The 19,255-nt window shown below is 36.7% G+C and overlaps 2 protein-coding genes across 7 annotated transcripts in view; one reads left to right on the forward strand and one right to left on the reverse strand.

The window, feature by feature from the left end:
- The window catches only part of LOC132126617 (voltage-dependent calcium channel subunit alpha-2/delta-3-like), a 58,779-nt gene extending 47,689 nt beyond the window's left edge, over positions 1–11,090 (reverse strand). For 5 of the 6 annotated variants that reach the window (XR_009427419.1, XM_059537989.1, XM_059537988.1 and 2 more), the window contains exons 1-4: positions 10,959–11,090; positions 9,942–10,023; positions 1,968–2,084; positions 98–157 (exon numbers count right to left, since the gene is read on the reverse strand). Coding sequence is in view for 5 of the 6 variants with exons in the window: in XM_059537989.1 (XP_059393972.1) it covers positions 98–157; positions 1,968–2,084; positions 9,942–10,023; positions 10,959–11,068 (369 nt within the window). In the remaining variant the exon portion in view is untranslated. The remainder of the gene's footprint in view (positions 1–97; positions 158–1,967; positions 2,085–9,941; positions 10,024–10,958) is intronic. The other variant, XM_059537990.1, reaches the window with a different exon arrangement.
- Positions 11,091–14,732: 3,642 nt separating this feature from the next.
- On the forward strand, positions 14,733–18,913 carry parapinopsinb (parapinopsin b). Its single transcript, XM_059537762.1, has 4 exons — positions 14,733–15,190; positions 17,270–17,598; positions 17,797–18,030; positions 18,220–18,913. Exons 1-4 carry the CDS (start codon positions 14,857–14,859, stop codon positions 18,337–18,339), a joined length of 1,017 nt encoding a protein of 338 aa, XP_059393745.1. The 5' UTR covers positions 14,733–14,856; the 3' UTR covers positions 18,340–18,913.
- Positions 18,914–19,255: the final 342 nt, after the last annotated feature.

The following is a 19,255-nucleotide window of genomic DNA, read 5'->3' on the forward strand; positions in this document are numbered from 1 at the left end:
GTTTTTCTTTGTTTCTGAACAAAGAACTGTCCATGGTTCTGAAATCATCATGTATAATACTGTGAAGCATACTGTACAAGTGTACAAACTCTCCCACCTGTAGGTCAGGGTTCTCCTCGTGCTGGAGATGAGCTTCTTCTGCTGCTTCTACAAGCCTCTACATATAACAGACAAAACACACAACGATTTCATCTTTATGGGCTATGAGTGCTTTTGAGATGCAGACATTTGTGATGAGCCTCTAACTACTTTCATATATTTTATCAATAGGTCATTAACAAATATAATATATATTACAATTCTTATCTGATCATAAGTTAACATGCTTTCAAAATTAATTTGATTATATATGAACTCATATATTGACTTTCAATAATAAACTGACCCTGAGAAACATTCACCAGGGAATAAAAGTGACAACCCCAGTCAATGAGTAATGAATTACATTTATAAATAGTCATACTGAATTCTTTATGAAAATAATTGTATAAGGCGACCTCTTTAAAGTTAAAACCAAACAGTTTAGTTTACCTGCTGCTTGCAGACAGGTTGTATATCATCTGGTAGCTTGTTGCCTTGCGGCAAACACAATGTTGTGAGTTTGTAAAGACAGTGTATGTTTTGTTGTCATTGAAAACTGCTGGCATGCATTTTTAGTTACATGCCGGTATAATTGCTTCCAATCCACAAAGCGCTTTAGGAAAAATAATTAATACTTGTCGCATTTCGAGGAAATTATAGCAACATAACCAAAAATGAGGCTTTGTGACAGTTTATAAACACCCACTAGAAATATAAGCCAAGCTGCTCTGTAAAACATAATAAAAATAAAATGAATTTATGTTCCTGAAAAAAAGGGTCAGCATGTTAAGTTCCTAATGTTTTAGATACAAACAGAATGCGAATTAGTATAGACTGTCTTTTTGTTTTGACCCCAAAACAAAGGCTGGGAATGGCTTCTTTTTACACACAAATACATTTCAAACGTGTTTTAATCGCCTCATTAACCATAAAAGCTAAATCACAAGATTTCACCTCTCGTGAAAAGTTGCGCGCGCTTGAGTAACGTTAGGTCGGCATAAAAAGAAGACATCACTTGTCAATTTATTATAGATTTAACCCATCACAAGTAGGTTATATAACAAAAAAAGATTAGTGGTTTGTTAAAAAAAAATAAAAAAAATACATAAGATAGATAAACTATTTGCGCGTAAATTGCTAGCAGGAGATCATTCACAAATAAAACCAATCTGGATGTAAACATGAAACAAAAAAGTTTAAATGATGTTTTCCCTTAGGGCTGTTTGTATTATTATTTTCAAATGATATAAAATGTGTTGCAATACACTTGTATTTCTCTGGTATAAATTGCATCAACTCCCTTAAAATCCGACAAACGTGTAAATTTATTTCGCATAAATACGCGCATGCATTTTATAAAATCAGTATGCAGTTGAAAGCTACAAATGCATGAGGTGTATTTCATGGGTTTTCCCTTTCATGGCAAACCGACTCCATTGCATCATAAAGTGACAGTGTGTATCTGCAGGAGTTAGATAAGCCTATCTCCTCCACACACTCCACACACACAGGCAATTAAAGCCTGGATCGCGTGTGTGCCTCTGAAGAATAACGGCATGAGCTGGTTGTAACGGGAAAATCTATATGTTCTTCCATATAGAAGAAAAAAGCTTTAATCGAGAGGCTTTTTATACGTTAGTAATAAAACTGTTGCGGCTGCAGCACCCAAGACAATAGATGAGTGATGAAAAATGCTGACTGAAACAATAGGAATTCATGCAAAAATCGTAAAATAACTCGAAAAATAGCTTATAATAATACAAATCATTCCAAATTATATGAACAAAAACTATTAAACGTACGCTATAGTTAAAGTTTTAAAATAAAGCGGAAGTCGCAAGCAGAACATAGGCCTATTCCGTTTTTGTTCCTGTTAAGTTACTTACTCGTGTGGCCTCCGCTTTTTTCCGAAATATTTCCTCCATATTCTGCGCCACATTCTTCACCAATTTTGCGCCGTCGATCTCTTCTATTCGCACCGACTTCTCATATTCCTTGTATTTCTAAAGAGAAATAAATGGGTCATAGTAAGCAATTAATTTACGCACGACAGACATTTTACTACATTTTGTGACAGAGTGTTCAAGACTGGATGACATTTTGTGGATAAAAAAAATTATTTGAACAGTACAAACAGCTATAAATACTTTAAATATAACGCACCTGTCATTTAACATCAAATAAAGCAATACTATAAATACTTATTTTATTTTATTTTATTCCTATTTTCCTACTTTTTTAATGCAGCTTGTCTGGTAACAGTCAGAGTGTTGCATGTAACAGAACAATTAATAATAATAATACAAATTCTCTCAGACAAGCATATTGAAATCATTAGACTGTAACAAAAAAGTAGCAAATAGAAATTAAATAACTAATTTAAATGCATTCATATTTGCACTCTTTAATGCAGTAGATCATTTTATTATTTACTTCTATTGATGCTATTTGTGTGTGTGTGTGTGTGTGTGTGTGTGTGGGTGTGTGGAGAGAGGTTTCTTCCCCATTTTGGGGGCATAAAGACTGAAGGAAAAAAAATACTAAATTATGCTTTTTTAAAAGGTAAAAATGCAGAAAGGGTTCTGTAAGGGGTAGTGGATAGACAATATCATTAGGTCAGTAAAACACAATTGATGTCTATGGCAAGTTCCCACAAAGATCTACAAGTGTGTGTGTGTGTGTGTGTGTGTGTGTGTGTGTGTGTGTGTGTGTGTGTGTGTTTCACACTGAAGCATTTTAAATAATCTCATTGGACACCTTATAAGTCTTTGCTTCGTTAATCTGGAAACCCTAAAACAAATGTCTCCTTCAAAGATCTTAAAAATTCAGACATACAACTTAAACTAAACTTCTCCGAATCAACACATTCACCACGATGATGGCGGGGGACCAATAATCATCTATTCCTTTGGTCTGATGGACAGTGGGAAACCTCCAAACATGAGTTCAACAGATCCTTGTCCAACATGACAAGTTCATTTGTCTGTAAATAATCAGTAAATAATGAAACAGTGATGAACTGAGACATTTAGACGTATGCAAATCTGAAGGAGGCAGTCATATGTGGCTGTGGAAGAGGGACGAGAGAAACAGAGATAAAAAAAATGATAAGAGTCGGTGATGGAGAGACGGGGGTGGTGAGAAGTGGCATCTACAAGTCTCCATGACCTATGGTTTGCATTGTCTCTGCGTTAATACAGCTGTCGGTCTCATTCGAGTTAGTGCCACAAGTCTTCAGATAAGCGTGCTGTTGTGCATCTCTCTCTGACAGCGGCTGCTCTGATTGGCTGATAAGACAAATCCTCTCTAGATAACAAGCTCAATCTTGTCGCCGTAATTGGTGGAACTGCTGCTGCAGTGTGTATTATTGGTGGAGGCAGAGCGCTGTGGGTGGGCTGCTTTGGGGAGGGAGGGCGGGTCTTGTCGAAAGGGCCACGCATTGTTGGAGGGTAATTGAAATGGAGTCAGAATTCAGGAGAAAGATAATAAGTTGTCAAGCCTGGGCGAGTCTGGATAATGAACTCCACTTCAGACAACGCTGAGTCTGCAGTACAAGCGACACCTGAAGCAACAGCAGCACTCAACGGGCATTGTGATATTAGACTATTCAAACACACTCAGGCATTGACTCCTGCAGGCTTACACCACTCCACCTGAAAAAAGCATTTCTGATAAAATGTGGTATTTATAGTGGCCTAAAACAGATACTGTATATTCTTTATGTATAGCTTTATCAAGACAACCGAAAATATTTCCAATTAAGATGATACAAAAAAGTTTCCTGTAAGAAAAATGAACAGGCATTTATATCTATACTATAACAGGACATCAATTGCTTGAAAACACACTTTCATGTCAAATCCCAATGCCTGTTCTTTATGGTATTCTTTATTTAGTTTAAATTGAAAATTGAAAAAGGTCTTTCTTATACAATTTTTTTTTGTATTCAGTTTTTGTGCACACACTTGTCCCAGACACTATATCAAGAAAAATGGATAAAGACACATATTTCTCTCATGTCTCATTACACAACACCCACACAACCACACACAAATAAATAAATAAATCCTAAAACGATTCACAATCCTTTCTACTGAAAAAAAAAATGTTTTCAGACAAAAACATATTATTTCCTCTATAGGCACAACATATATATCATTTTTATCTACTTTTATCAAGACATCAGGAAACTAATTCTCTGAAAACACACAGACTCGCACGTCTTAGATCGAAAAATGTGTCTCGGACAGCCCTTTTAACTTCAAAAAGGACTATTTCATAAAAATAAATGTCCATTAAGAAAAATCGACAAGCATACACATCTCTCTCGTGTCTTTTTTACAGACACAGGACATTAATCCCATGAAAACACATACTCTTGCACATCTCAGATCCCAAAACTTAAAAAAGAAAGAAAGAAAGAAAAAGAAACAAAACAAAACATGCATACATCTCTCAGTTTTATTGTAAAAACAACAAGATGTAAATAAAAAAATCAATGTAAGTGAAACAATCTCACCCCTGCCCCCCTTTAAAAAAAAAAAAGAAAAAGAAAAAAAAAGACAACATTACATTGCATGAAAACACACTCTGGCACATCTCAGATCCCACGACATGTTTCTAACAGCGACACCCCCCTCCACACACACAGATCGCAGCACCATGCAGCAAATTACCCCTTTAAGAGAGAGACCATGGAGGGTTATTGAGGCGGAACAGTTCATTTCACGCTTGTCCTGCCTCCCCACCCCTCACCCTCCGTCCCGGATCCAAAAAAGCCATAATCAAAGCCAGTAATGCTGCGTTCATCAATAGAGATGATTACCCCACTGATTCAAAACACTGTAGTGAAACAGTCCCGGGGAGTGACTGAACAAAAGCATTAAACTAAACATTAACAAGTTTTTTTCCATCATATTCTCAAGATGCCACAGAATTAGTGACTGTAATCATGCTTAATGGTAATGTATTTGTACAATCTGTTATTTTGTTGCTGCGATGTGGAAATTTGCGTGATTGAAGGCAACAAAGGGTGACATCTGTATGGCTTTGTGTAAAAATCAGGTAATTTTGCATAACAAGCTTAATGATCACTCTTAACAATCCTCCTTAATGAACCGGCCTGCTGCCTCATCCCTCCCTTTCTGCTTCCAGCTCTTCAGACGGACAGTTTATTGGCACTGAGCCCCACCCATCGGTCACGCCCACTGAGCAGGATTATGGGAAAAAGTGCAAACATACACAGAAATGGCAATGAAGAGAGAACACAACTGGCTGGGACATTTTACAACATGTTAATGTGTGTGTGTTTAGGTTGATGAAGATTATTTTGAGTGGGATGGTATACCAAGTTCTTTATTGAAGTTTATGACTGAATTATGAAAATGTACTCATCCTTACGTCATTCTAAATCCATATGCTGTGTTTTTGGAGAGAAACTGAAGAATAGATAAACAGTGTTACTGTAACTGATTACATGTCATTTAGATTACACAATCAGATTCCAGCACTTGTAATTCAATTACAAAACTTTTTTAAATACTCCTAATTAGATTACTTCTTAATTGATTAAATCTTATTCACACAATGGCAATTTGTTCATAATTTATTCTCCTAATTTATCTTTTTTTTTTACATATATAAAAGCATTCTAAAGCATAAATAATGTTCCACATGACAAATGAATTAGGTCAAAAGAATTCTAAAAGTTATTAATAAATATATTATAAATATAAGGACACCTGTGTTTGGAGTTAACGGCCTGATAAACGCTTCCTACCTCCTGCCTTCCGGGAGAGAGAGAGTGGTTCTCTCCCCGGCGTGTCTTCTCCTTTATGTTTTTGTTATTGCCGGCATTTTGTGTATTTAGTTTTGGTTCTTTTTGGTAAATAAATTGGTTGTATTTTTATTAAGCGTTTTCGTTTTACTTCTTTGTCATAAACTCCGAGCCGGGTTATGACAACAGTCTTACCTAAAATGTTTAATCTAAAAAATTATTATTGACTACACTTTATGTGATGTACAGTCGTGGCCAAAAGTTTTGAGAATTACATAAATATTAGTTTTCAAAAAGTTTGCTGCTAAACTGCTTTTAGATCTTTGTTTCAGTTGTTTCTGTGATGTACTGAAATATAATTACAAGCACTTCATACGTTTCAAAGGCTTTTATCGACAATTACATAACATTTATGCAAAGAGTCAGTATTTGCAGTGTTGGCCCTTCTTTTTCAGGACCTCTGCAATTCGACTGGGCATGCTCTCAATCAATTCCTGGGCCAAATCCTGATAGCAACCCATTCTTTCAGAATCACTTCTTGGAGTTTGTCAGAATTAGTGGGTTTTTGTTTGTGCACCCGCCTCTTGAGGATTGACCACAAGTTCTCAATGGGATTAAGATCTGGGGAGTTTCCAGGCCATGGACCCAAAATTTCAACATTCTGGTCCCCGAGCCACTTAGTTATCACCTTTGCCTTATGGCACGGTGCTCCATTGTGCTGGAAAATGCATTGTTCTTCACCAAACTGTTGTTGGATTGTTGGAAGAAGTTGCTGTTGGAGGGTGTTTTGGTACCATTCTTTATTCATGGCTGTGTTTTGGGCAGAATTGTGAGTGAGCCCACTCCCTTGGATGAGAAGCAACCCCACACATGAATGGTGTCAGGATGCTTTACTGTTGGCTTGACACAGGACTGATGGTAGCGCTCACCTTTTCTTCTCCGGACAAGCCTTTTTCCAGATGCCCCAAACAATCGGAAAGGGGCTTCATCGGAGAAAATGACTTTGCCCCAGTCCTCAGCAGTCCATTCACTATACTTTCTGCAGAAGATCAATCTGTCCCTGATGTTTTTTTTTTTGAGAGAAATGGCTTCTTTGCTGCCCTTCTTGACACCAGGCCATCTTCCAGAAGTCTTGGCCTCACTGTGCGTGCAGATGCGCTCACACCTGCCTGCTGCCATTCCTGAGCAAGCTCTGCACTGGTGGCACTCCGATCCCGCAGCTGAATCCTCTTTAGGAGACGATCCTGTTGCTTGCTGGACTTTCTTGGACGCCCTGAAGCCTTCTTTACAAGAATTGAACCTCTTTCCTTGAAGTTCTTGATGATCTTATAAATTGTTGATTTAGGTGCAATCTTAGTAGCCACAATATCCTTGCCTGTGAAGCCATTTTTATGCAACGCAATGATGGTTGCACGCGTTTCTTTGCAGGTCGTCATGGTTAACAATGGAAGAACAATGATTTCAAGCATCACCCTCCTTTTAACATGTCAAGTCTGCCATTTTAACCCAATCAGCCTGACATAATGATCTCCAGCCTTGTGCTCGTCAACATTCTCACCTGAGTTAACAAGACGATTACTGAAATGATCTCAGCAGGTCCTTTAATGACAGCAATGAAATGCAGTGGAAAGGTTTTTTTGGGATTAAGTTAATTTTCATGTCAAAGAAGGACTATGCAATTCATCTGATCACTCTTCATAACATTATGGAGTATATGCAAATTACTATTATAAAAACTTAAGCAGCAACTTTTCCAATTTCCAATATTTATGTAATTCTCAAAAAATCAGTAAAAGATTATAATTTGATTAGCATTTATAAGTAATCTACCCAGCTGCCCATCTGCCAAATTTGTTCTACAATCATCAAAACATTTCTCTTCACAGTTCATGCACTATAGTTCATATAGTATTTTTAGCAAGGAACAAATGAAAATGTAAGTAGATATCCTATTAACTGGTGTGATGCAAAATTGCCAGATTTTATGTCATTGTAATGAAGTTTAATTATTTTGTGTGTGTGTGTGTGTGTGTAATGGACATGATGTACTAGTTTAAATTAAAAAAAATTAAATTAAATTAAATTTATGCATTTAGCAGACGCTTTTATCCAAAGCGACTTACAGTGCATTCAGACTATCAATTTTTACATATCATGTGTTCCCAGGGAATCGAACCCCCAACCTTGCGCTTGATTGCGCAGTGCTCTACCAATTGAGCTACAGGAACACAAAATATGCAAATTTATGTTTAAATATGCACAATGGAAAATGAGATTCATCGGTAAATAATAACCAAAAAATGAAGACTGTAATCATTTATCCTCATGTCATTCCAAAATTTTAAGAAACGCAATGTAAAGATGTAAGATATTTTGAAGAATGTTGGGAACCAAACAATATTGAAGCCAACTGACTTCCATTGTAGGGCAATTTTTTTTTTTTAAATGAGACCTTTCTGAAAAAATCTTCTTTTATTTTCCACACAAGAAAGTCAAAAAGGGAGGGAAAGACATGCATATAAGTAAATTAATCTTCATTTTTGGGTACCACTTTAAATTTAAGTCTTTTTCTCATATTATAAATATTCTCATATTACTCAGCGTTTAGCACATGGGTCGTATGGACTAGTTAATATTGTCCTTTTTTGAGCTTGACAGACATGGTTACTGTGAACTGAATAGTAAAAAAAAGAAAAGCAAATGGATTTGGATCTACATGAGGGTGAGTAAACAAAGAGAACTTTCATTTTTGGGTGAATAATTCAGTTAACAATTATGCAAGGTAAATCAGCCACATTGGTCTCAGATCAGTGGATAAATACAACACTGGTAATGGCTCTGACTATACTATCGATTTTTTCTGTAAGTGAGGGCCCTGTAGCTAAAGATAGACCCCAAATCTCAGCTTCAATTAAACAATTAGCATACTGTAGCTAGACAAAAAGAACTCAAATCTCTTTCTTATTATATCCCTTACAAACACACACAGAGACGGACACCTTTACAGACGCTTATAATTCATAACATACATTTAGCTGTAATTCTCAAAGCCTAAGTTTCATTCATTTCCAATGTTTTATAGTTCAGTTAAAGAGTCACGTACACTGTGAAGAGGTAATTACGACGATAATATGTGCACTGATGGTGAAGCTGTGCTCTTATCTCATACCAACACTGAAAGACTTATTAATACTTCAGAGAGAGAGAGAGAGAGAGAAAGGGTTATCTCAAAACATCCATCACTGTTTTTCCTTCAATAGAAACCGAGAGGAAATGAAGTGTGCTCTGTAGTATATAACGGCACCGCATAGTGCATTCAAACACCTGTAATAGCTACAACACGGTATGGTGGAACAATGAAACCAGGTGGAGACCTTTATCTGCACAGATATGAACTTTAATAATAAAATATTAATATTGCAATGTGTGTCCGTGCCTTTTTTTCCTCTTTTGACATTTTTATCAATATTGAATTGTTCATATGTAAATATAAACCATCTACAGTACCAAAAAGACTCCATAATATGAATGGCTATGAATTTACAAATAATAAACTTTTTTTTTTTTTAAGGTTGTTGTTTTGGCGTCAAATGTCTGCTTCTTGCTCCTTTGTCTAATATCAGTTTTCACGTCTTGTCATTTTTGAAAGAACATTATGATTCATTGAATAATTTAAAAACATACACAATTTGTCTCATAATGCCTTAAATATCAGAAAGGTCAGAAAGGATTTGAAGCACTCAGTTCATAATATCAGCTGCCACCATGTGGCTAAAGTGTGTAGTGCATCATCAGATGCTCCTTTGTCATTTATAAAGAGACACACATTTATTCAATTATTCTGTTTGTCTATTCCAGCCAGTCCTTCACAGGTGTTTAGATGCAAAAGACAGATCGGGGGAAAGAAACCAAGTGTAATGGGCCTTATCCAAAAACTCTCTCTCCTGCTTTCTCTCTCACACATCTCAGATTACACCTGGATGTTGTAAACCAAAGCCATCTGTATTCTTATGAGGGGTGTGTGCCAGTGTAAGTGTGTGTGAGAGAGTGAGAGAGAGAGAGAGAGAGTGGGGGGGGGGGATACCTTCTGTAAGAGCTGAGATCCTGAGTATTTTGAAGCTATTGATTTTATTTCACCACCAAACGCTGAAGCCCAGAGTTTCACCCTGTTGGGGGAAGAGGCCATTCAATCACTGAAATTACTACCCATTAAGTCACCATTATTAGCACTACTATAACGATAGATTTGGAATAAAACCATTAAAGTTAAGCACTGTTTGTAATCATTGTACTGGACTGTATGACCATGTAAGAGCATGTAGGTTTGTAGGTTAAATCTACATGTTTCTCATTTACTGTATGACAAAAAAGTTAAGCCTTAAATGCTTATACTGTATTTTCTTTCTACACTGTAAAAAGTGTAAACCTGCATCAAATTAATTGTATACATGATCTGACTCTTAAAATGAGTTCCATTAGCATAATGTAATGTAATGAGGTTCATTATATCATATTACTGTAAATTATATTTGTGGCTCAAATAAAATCAGTTGATTTATCACATGAAGCACATCACCTGAGACCTGTGCTGTATACATATAACAGCAATTATTACTGCGTTTTTGTTTAAATACAATAAAATGTACATTTTTAATAAGAGCTTATCATATTTGCACTCTAGAATATATAATAGAGCAATAATATCACAAATTATAGCTGTAACTTCTCTGTAAGTACACTAATGATTATAGATTAAATGCAGTAATTCTGTACACATCAATTATTTAAAAAATAATAATAATTTTGATATAACTTATCCATTTGACCAAAGTCATCATAAATGATAGTTGTAGCCACTCTCTACAAATGTGTATAGATTAAATAGCCAACGGTTTATTAAGGCTTCTCTATATTTTGCATCCATTTATTGCAATGTGCATACATTATAAATGCTTCTGTTATTTGTACTCTAGAAATATTTAATTCTTAAAAACAACTAATGGACGGTTTTATCCTCTCTTTTTCTATACATAGGCTTACAGGTTAAGGATAATTATTGTGGCTTGTTCTCAATATTGTGCATGCATGCTCTTCTACTCACACTGATAAGGGGATCTCCGGCTGGGACCCCCGTACCTCCAGCGCCGTCCAGCACGCGCTCATCACACACAAGAGGAGGTGCATCAGAGAAATTCTCCGGTTCCGCTGCATCCTTCGCCCAAAATTTCTTGCGCTGCAAGCTCTGCCGGCGGCCCTTCAGTAGACTACTCTCCCTACTCTCGGGGTCTTCCCTTGGTTACAAAAACAGCAGCGAGTGCCGATTCAGCCGCACATCTGCCACCCCAGCGCGCGTGCTGCCTCCGGGGTTTCAGTCTCTCCACCCAGCTGTCAGACACCCTACGAGCTCTTTGACATCGATCCTTGATTTTATTCCTGCATTATGGGTATACAGAACAAAACCAGGTTTAAATGGTTATTTTGCGCACGCAGCCTTTTTCTCAGCGCTGATTATGAGCAAATCAACGCGCGCGCTCTCACTGCTGGCTCTGCTGATATTATGATGAACGACACTTTCGGGTCAATGCATGAACTAAAGGCAGAAGTTTAGGGAGAGGAAAAACGATTGGAAAGTCATCGAGACAGTGAGGCTCGTTTATAAACCTAGTGCGGTTTCCCCATGAGAGCGCGCACACGAGAGAAGCTGATGCGAAACTTTCCCTCGGCCACGCGCATTCCTCCGTTTGGGGATGCTTTTGCTCTGATTTCAAGCAGTGATGGGGCACATGCTTCGAGATTACCTATTTCACTTTAACATTAATAATTTATTTAGTAGTCATTTAAAAATAATATTATAGTTTCTTATATTAACATTATTATTCATCTTGATGTAAGACTCATTTTCATAGCCTATCTAACAGCAGTGCATGATTCTACATATTGGAGGTTATAACCGTTTAGGTCACACTTTGCAGTTTATTTAACAGGGTCTGGTTGTCACAAACTGTTATATCTGTAAGATTTCAAGTCAGATGCACAGTTGTTTCAAATTTCAGAGTTTTTTTAAAATATAGTAAAAGTAGTTTGGAACACGTAGTTCAAAACTGACAAAATTCAAAAAATATACATGATTTATTTAGTGGTCTTATCCAAGTTGTCATATTGTACATGTAAAATATTATTTTGCATATTTCAGATATTATATTTTCGTTGAAATGCACATTTTAAGAAATAGTTAACCCAAAAATGAAAATTTGCTGACTCATCTAAGGCTTGAGGTCATCTAAAATGTACAGCAGATTAGCTTGTTTCTTTATGGGGACAGATATGGAGAAATGTAAAATTACATCACTTGTTCACCAGTGGATCCTCTGCAGTGAATGGGTGCCATCAGAATGAGAGTCTATTTATACTCCACAAGTAAAATACATAACTAAATTTATATACTTGACACATAGTTGCCTTAAATATTATTGTGTTTTTTTTTTTTTTTTTTTATCATGCAGCTGTTTGGACTCTCAGTCAGACGGCACCCATTCACTGCAGAGGATCCATTGGTAAGCAAGTGATGTAATGCTACATTTCTCCAAATCTGTTCTGATGAAGAAACAAACTTATTTACGTCTTAAATGGCCTGAGGATGAGTACATTTTCAGAAAAATCTCATTTTCTCAAATTCTCACGCACACTGTTATACAGAATAAATCAGTAGCACAGCTGCTCCTCATTAACAGATGCCATAAAAGATAGTACTCAAAGAAAGCAAGTTAATAAGATTTATGACCAGCCACTGCCACAGCACTGACCTCTTGAGCATGATGCTTAACAATTGCATCCAGGAGTTAATTTCTATTCTCTAATTCTCTTTTTTTTGTTCCTCTAATTACCATGAGCACATAAATGATGAGGTGCATCTGCGTGAATGAGTGGTAAGGGGTCTGATGGATCTGTCTGAACACAGCCTGTGTCTCTGTGCAGTCATGATTAGCTGGTAAATGCATCATACATCACAGACTCAGCTAGAAACAGCAGTGACTGGAGCTGAAGAACACTTGCCATACTGTATTATTGCAATGCTCTCTATCTATCTATCTATCTATCTATCTATCTATCTATCTATCTATCTATCTATCTATCTATCTATCTATCTATCTATCTATCTATCTATCTATCTATCTATCTATCTATCTATCTATCTATCTATCTATCTATCTATCTATCTTTCTACACTCACACATTGAAGGGCAATGCAAATGAGACTTTCAAAAGCACTAAAAATCTTATCTTCAATTTGTCCTAACAATGTAAATTAAAATGGTTAAAATGAAGCTTGGACAGCTTTTGTCTAAAATTCTAAAAGTACATCTATTTTACCTTAACTTAACTTACAGTATATCCAGTGGAGCTATAGATGCACCTCCAGAAATAGAAGTCTTTATTCACTGGTGACCTGGTGGTCCTTCTTAAATCAGAATGACAAAGACTACAATAAGATTAAGAAATGGTGGGTCTTTCGGGGACAGAAGCAATAGTTTTAACAATTCTTGAAGCAAATCCGGTTAGTCTGTGCTGGAGTTCACGCTCATCTATTTTAATGCAGGGCGCCAAACACAGTAATCTCTGTCTTGTCTTAATGGAAGATAAAACTCTTAGTGGGTCAAATATAGTGCTGGACATATGTGACATCTGGCACTGGATGTGTTGAGAGTTACTCTGGACAGCTAATCAGAGAACCTTTTACAAAATCTGTCATAATACACACAGGCACTCATACGCCTTTATGAATGGATACAGATTCCTGGGAGCATCTTTTAAACAACAATATAATATTATTTAATGCATTGATGCAAAAAGAAATTATGTAAATTAGGTCAGTTTTGCCATTATTTTCAAAGCAATGACTCCAAAATATAAAAATTCAATGCTAACTTTTAGAGCTGAGAGAAAGTAGCAATTTTTGGGTAATGTGGCATGCACTTTCAGTGTATAAAAATGTACAAAAGTGTACAGCCTCTGGCAAAATAAATAAATAAATAAATAATAAATAATAAATAAATTCCTAGAGTATTATACTGTGAGGTACCTACTTTGAGAAATAAACTTGTAAATGTAAACATTTAAAGTAAGTGAAGTCAAAAATGCAAGTTACTTTATTGCTGTTATTTATACTATATACTGTATGATCATTAGCAATGAAAAAAAAAAAAAAACTAAACAGAAGTAGCTGTTGTTTTATTCATTAAATTAAACCAATCAGTCAATCAATACAGGGTCAAAAGTTTGGAATAATCATGTTTTCTAATATTTCCTTAAGTCCTTAATGTTCACAGAGGCTGCATTTATTTGATCAAATATTTAGTAAAAACAGTAATATTGTGAAATGTCATTCAAATGTTAAATAACTGTCTACCATTTTAATATATTTTGATTTTATTCCTGTGATTACTGCTCCAGTCTTCAGGGTCCCAGGATCCTTTAAAAATCATTAGAATATGCTAATTTGCTGCACAAGAAACATGTGTTATTATCAGTGTTTACAATATTTTTAAGCAAGGAACAGTTATTTTATATTGTAAAAAAAAAAGCACTGATGCTGTTTTACTGTATTTTCTTATTACATAAGTTCAGTTTTGGTGAGCATATTAATTATTAGTAATTATTAATTATTAGTAATTAGTAATAATTCTAAACTTGACTTCAAGTCATTCTGCAATCAAGGGAAGAGCTGGATCAGAGATCACACCCAGGAGGACTTATTGCGTCTTAAGTCTGGATCTTTGGGACTTTCTTCTTACAGCACCTAATCTGAATAAGAACCCTTTTTTTGTGTGTCGCTGACTTGAAGGTGCAGACAAAAGGTGCATGGCTGATATACTCGAGTGGAAGCAGAGAAGAATATAGCTTGAAACTGACTGGAAAACTACCAAAAGAACAGAACACGAGGAACAGTTTAGAGGAACTGATTTTTTTATACATCTTTTCTTTTTTTTTTAATTGAGGGGATGGCCTCTTTCCCAGAATTCGTGAATGACTCGTCTTTCCACGATGGCCCTGGTGCAAAGGTGTCCCTGCCTTGGGCAGGATTCATCACGCTGTCCCTCCTCATGGCCGTGTTCTCCATCACAGCTGTCGTGTTGAACGTTACAGTGATAGTCATCACCCTCCGTCACAAACAGCTGCAGCAACCACTGAATTTTGCATTGGTCAACCTCGCTGTGGCCGACCTGGGCATCACATTAACAGGAAGTGTGCCATCTGTGGTGACCAATGCTTTAGGCTACTACATTTTGGGACGGGTCGGATGTGTACTGGAGGGATTTTGCGTTGCATTATTTGGTAAGTCTGTTATGATTTAAGACTGTACCCAGACAGCACACATAAGTCAAGATGTCTGTTAAAGATCACTGGATCTGGAAAGCCTCTGCTGTGAGCAAGCATCTGACTGTATGTTAGATGTCAGTTTTACATACGTACATTCTAAACCATTAACATCTTAAAGACATCTAATATATATCTCTTTGACATCTGTTAGGAAACATCCTATAGACGTATTGCAGATGAGCAAACGCTCTAAAAAATACGTCTTGCAGGTATAAATGCAGAAGTCATATAGACGTCTCTGTGATGTACATGTGCTATCAGGGTATTATTTAGAACTGTATTCTTATGTAAATCACATTTAAAAGTACAGTAACTGTGGTGGGACCGCTGTGTAAATCATTTCAAAGGCATCTGTTCAAAAAACATGGAAACATCATAATAATTCTTTGTACTGTGTAGCTACTGTTGTACAACAAACCTGCTGGTTCACAAGCTGCTCCTACAGGCGATCCTAAAAAGAGCTTCTTCGTATAGGCTGACAAATGACACATTTGCAGGGTTTTGAAATTCATTTCATCCAGCGCTCTTTTCATTTCATTGTGTTCTAAAATAGACATTTACTGCATAAACTGCTCTTATCAAAGTGCACAGGAACTATCAGAATGGTTCAGACTGAATCGCAAACTGATTCAACGTTAAGTAAACCTGTTTTATCAACTGACACAAAGTAATTCATTCGTGAATCGAATGCTTATTGGAAACTGCCATTTAGAGGTTAAAGTGTCCGGTACACAAAACCTGCTTATTATTGAAAGTAAGAAGCTAGGCCTACCTTAAAAAAGTGTGGAATTCCTTCAAAGTTTCATTAGATGAGTCAAACAGCTGTCTTTCTTTCTTTCTTTCTTTCTTTCTTTCTTTATTTCTTTCTTTCTTTCTCATATTTGATTATGAATAGGATTGCATTGCACTTTATTTTTTATTCACTAAAAAAACCTTTTTTCTGTTTATTCGTGCAACCTTGTCAGATCTTGCAACCTCCCATTAAAACAGTAGGTACAGTAGTACAATTTGACAACGAAGAATGCTTCCAGTCAAATTATGGTTTACCATAATTACCACCTACCCCAACCCTTAGACCTACCCTTACACTAATGCTAAAACAGTTATTATGTGTTAATTGCGGATGTAGCTAGAAGGGATACAGGTAGGCCTATTGCCAAACCAACAATAAATATTTCTATATTGTTTTTTATTAACATCTAAACCTACCCAACCCTAAACCTACCCCTTACAGTACTGCAAATGCAGTAATTGTTGTTCAGCGTGAGAAAATGATATGTTGATGTGTGTATGCGCAGTATGCCCTGGTTGGACAATCTTATGGACAGGATAAAATGTTAGGAAACCTTGGCTCAAACAAGTTACCTGTTCATGAATCAATCAATCCCTGTTAGTTTTCCAGAAAAAAAGGCCTAAAAACTAGCTGTTTCTCCAGCAAACATTTCTGTCATGACGACTCTTAGAGGGATTGGCATGGTAATGTAAATGATAATTTTAATGTATTTGGTCTTGGGGGAATAGATCTACTTCACTGCTGCTACAGCAGCAGAGCAAGTACCGAGACTTACTACTGCCAATACATCCACAACATACTGCTGTTAGCATGTAAGAATATTGCTGCTGCAAATGTAACACATGAAATAACCCCATAACATACACAAATCACCTCGTAGCAGATCTATACAGGTGGAGCTGGGGAAGGTGGAGGGTTTCTGAATTAAACTGCAACTCTAACGGCAAGCTTTAGTCATATATTTGAATGTTGAGCAGCGAGCTCATTGGCTACCAATACAGGAGAGAACCAAGCAGCTGTGCCATGTGATAATGATGCATTAAGTCAGATTGAGTTAGACCCATCAGACTGCACCATCAGAGTTTCATGCCAGAACTCTGTATTTTATATATTGTACAAGCTAATAATCTTACTGTGTCATTATTGTGTATGACTGTGAATAAACATTAGTTATTTGATCAACTGTGTTAAAGCTTAAAATATGAATGTGTACTCTTCTGTTTCCTCTGTTGACTGCACAGGTATAACAGCGCTTTGCACAGTGGCCCTGATTGCTGTTGAGCGGCTGTTTGTAGTGTGCAAGCCTCTGGGCACCATCAAATTCCAGACCAAGCATGCCGCAGGAGGGCTGTTGTTATCCTGGCTCTGGTCTCTGGTCTGGAATAGCTCGCCTCTCTTTGGCTGGGGAAGCTACCAGCTGGAGGGAGCCGGCACATCCTGTGGACCTGACTGGCAGAGTCGAGATCTCAAGAATGTGTCTTACATCATCTGTTACTTCTCACTCTGTTTCGCTGTGCCATTCTTCATCATTGTGGTGTCATATTCATGGCTGCTCTACACGCTAAGACAAGTAGGACAGTTGTCCCGGCTACTTGTGTTTTGGATGTTATCTTATGATCTTGTGAAATTTAGTTGCAGTGCAGTTAATTATTTTTATTTTACTTGATTACATAATTTCAGACTGTCAGCTCTTCCAAGATATAAGTGAGTACTTGATTTGTGTACTTAGTCCACCACTAGTTGTTTGAAGGAATATTTTCATTGACAGGTAGCTAAGGTAGGTGGATGTGTGGCTGCGAGGGCAGAGTCCAAGGTGACGTGGATGGTGGTGATGATGGTGTTTGCGTTCCTCATGAACTGGCTGCCATATGCCACTCTGACTCTAACGGTCGTCTCCAACCCTGATGTTCAGTTGCCCGTGCTGGTGAAGGTGGTGCCCATATACATGGCCAAAAGCAGCACTATTTACAACCCACTGATCTACATATACATGAACAAACAGGTGAGTGAATCAAACAGATTAATACTGTGGATCGGTATGATTTGCATAGTTTAACACAATAAAGACATTCACACCCAACCTGAATTTACAGCACAAAAACATGCAAAAGAGTTTTATATCTAACCATGTCCATTTGGGATCTAATGTAGTGTAAATTAATATAATGTAGTAAAGAGGTTTTTTTTCTAGTTCCAGAAGTATGCAATACCTCTTCTGATGTGTGGAAGAGATCCCTGGCCTTCAGAGGATGATGTATCTGATGTTCAGACCGTCGTGTCACCATTGAACAACAATATCAGCCCAGAGTGACTTACTGTACGTTTCACTACAGTCATGTTAAAGCATGAAGAATGTGTTTTTCTGCTAAAACTGAGATGGTTTGATGAATGCAGTTTTCTTTGCTGTATGTGTTTCCTATTGAAGCTGAGATGGGACATATAGCATGGCCTTTTTAAGGCCAACAGCCTTTCATTCACATCCCATCTGTGTTTCACTGCTTGCTAAAGCTGTTCAGAACTAGCTGGTTTTGGGAGAGGGACATTCTTATTCTAGACAGCATTTGAATAGAAAAATATGTATACCTTTCTGAATGAAAGACAAGCAAGACAGTAATTTTCTCACAAGGAAAAACAGTGCATTTTATGCTCGTGTCAAATTTTAGATCGTATACTAACTTATACTGTATTATGCATATACTGCAGATACTGTACATGTAAAGCCACAAAACTTTGCTAATACCTTTATTTGGCAACAGTTCATTAAACTGATCAAAAGTGACAGTAAAGACAGCAAATTTGGTGTTTCTTCAGCACCAGATTAGAATGATTTCTGAAGGCTCATACTAGAGAAATGCCTGCTAAAAATTCAGCTTTGAATCAAAAGAATAAATAATTGACAATATATTTAAACAAGAGTTTTTATATTGTAATATTTCACAATATCAGTTTGTACTGTATTCTTCATGAAATAAATGCAGTTTTGGTGAGCATGGAAACTTCTAAAAAACATTCAAGAATCTTGATTCTAAATGCTACATCATCTACTCACAGAGCCCCATAACAAAGTGGCAAAGCAATCAGATTCATTTTTCACATTTCTTTACAATTAAAGACATCTTGACCCATAGATCTACTAAGAAACTCTTTTTCAAGTCAAGTCTTTCTGTAGCTGTACTTGTAATGTAATCAACTGCAGTTCCATGTTCTTGTACAAATAAGTGACACAG

This window comes from Carassius carassius, chromosome 44, assembly GCF_963082965.1.
Source record: "Carassius carassius chromosome 44, fCarCar2.1, whole genome shotgun sequence".
Taxonomy (NCBI): domain Eukaryota; kingdom Metazoa; phylum Chordata; class Actinopteri; order Cypriniformes; family Cyprinidae; genus Carassius; species Carassius carassius.

What these genes read in the sequence shown, in the direction of transcription:
- parapinopsinb (XM_059537762.1), top strand. Translation starts at nt 14,857, where the DNA reads ATGGCCTCTTTCCCAGAATTCGTGAATGACTCGTCTTTCCACGATGGC. An exon ending in TGCTCTACACGCTAAGACAA is followed by an intron (nt 17,599 to 17,796) that starts GTAGGACAGTTG and finishes TTTCATTGACAG; the next exon opens with GTAGCTAAGGTAGGTGGATG. An exon ending in ACATATACATGAACAAACAG is followed by an intron (nt 18,031 to 18,219) that starts GTGAGTGAATCA and finishes TTTTTTTTCTAG; the next exon opens with TTCCAGAAGTATGCAATACC.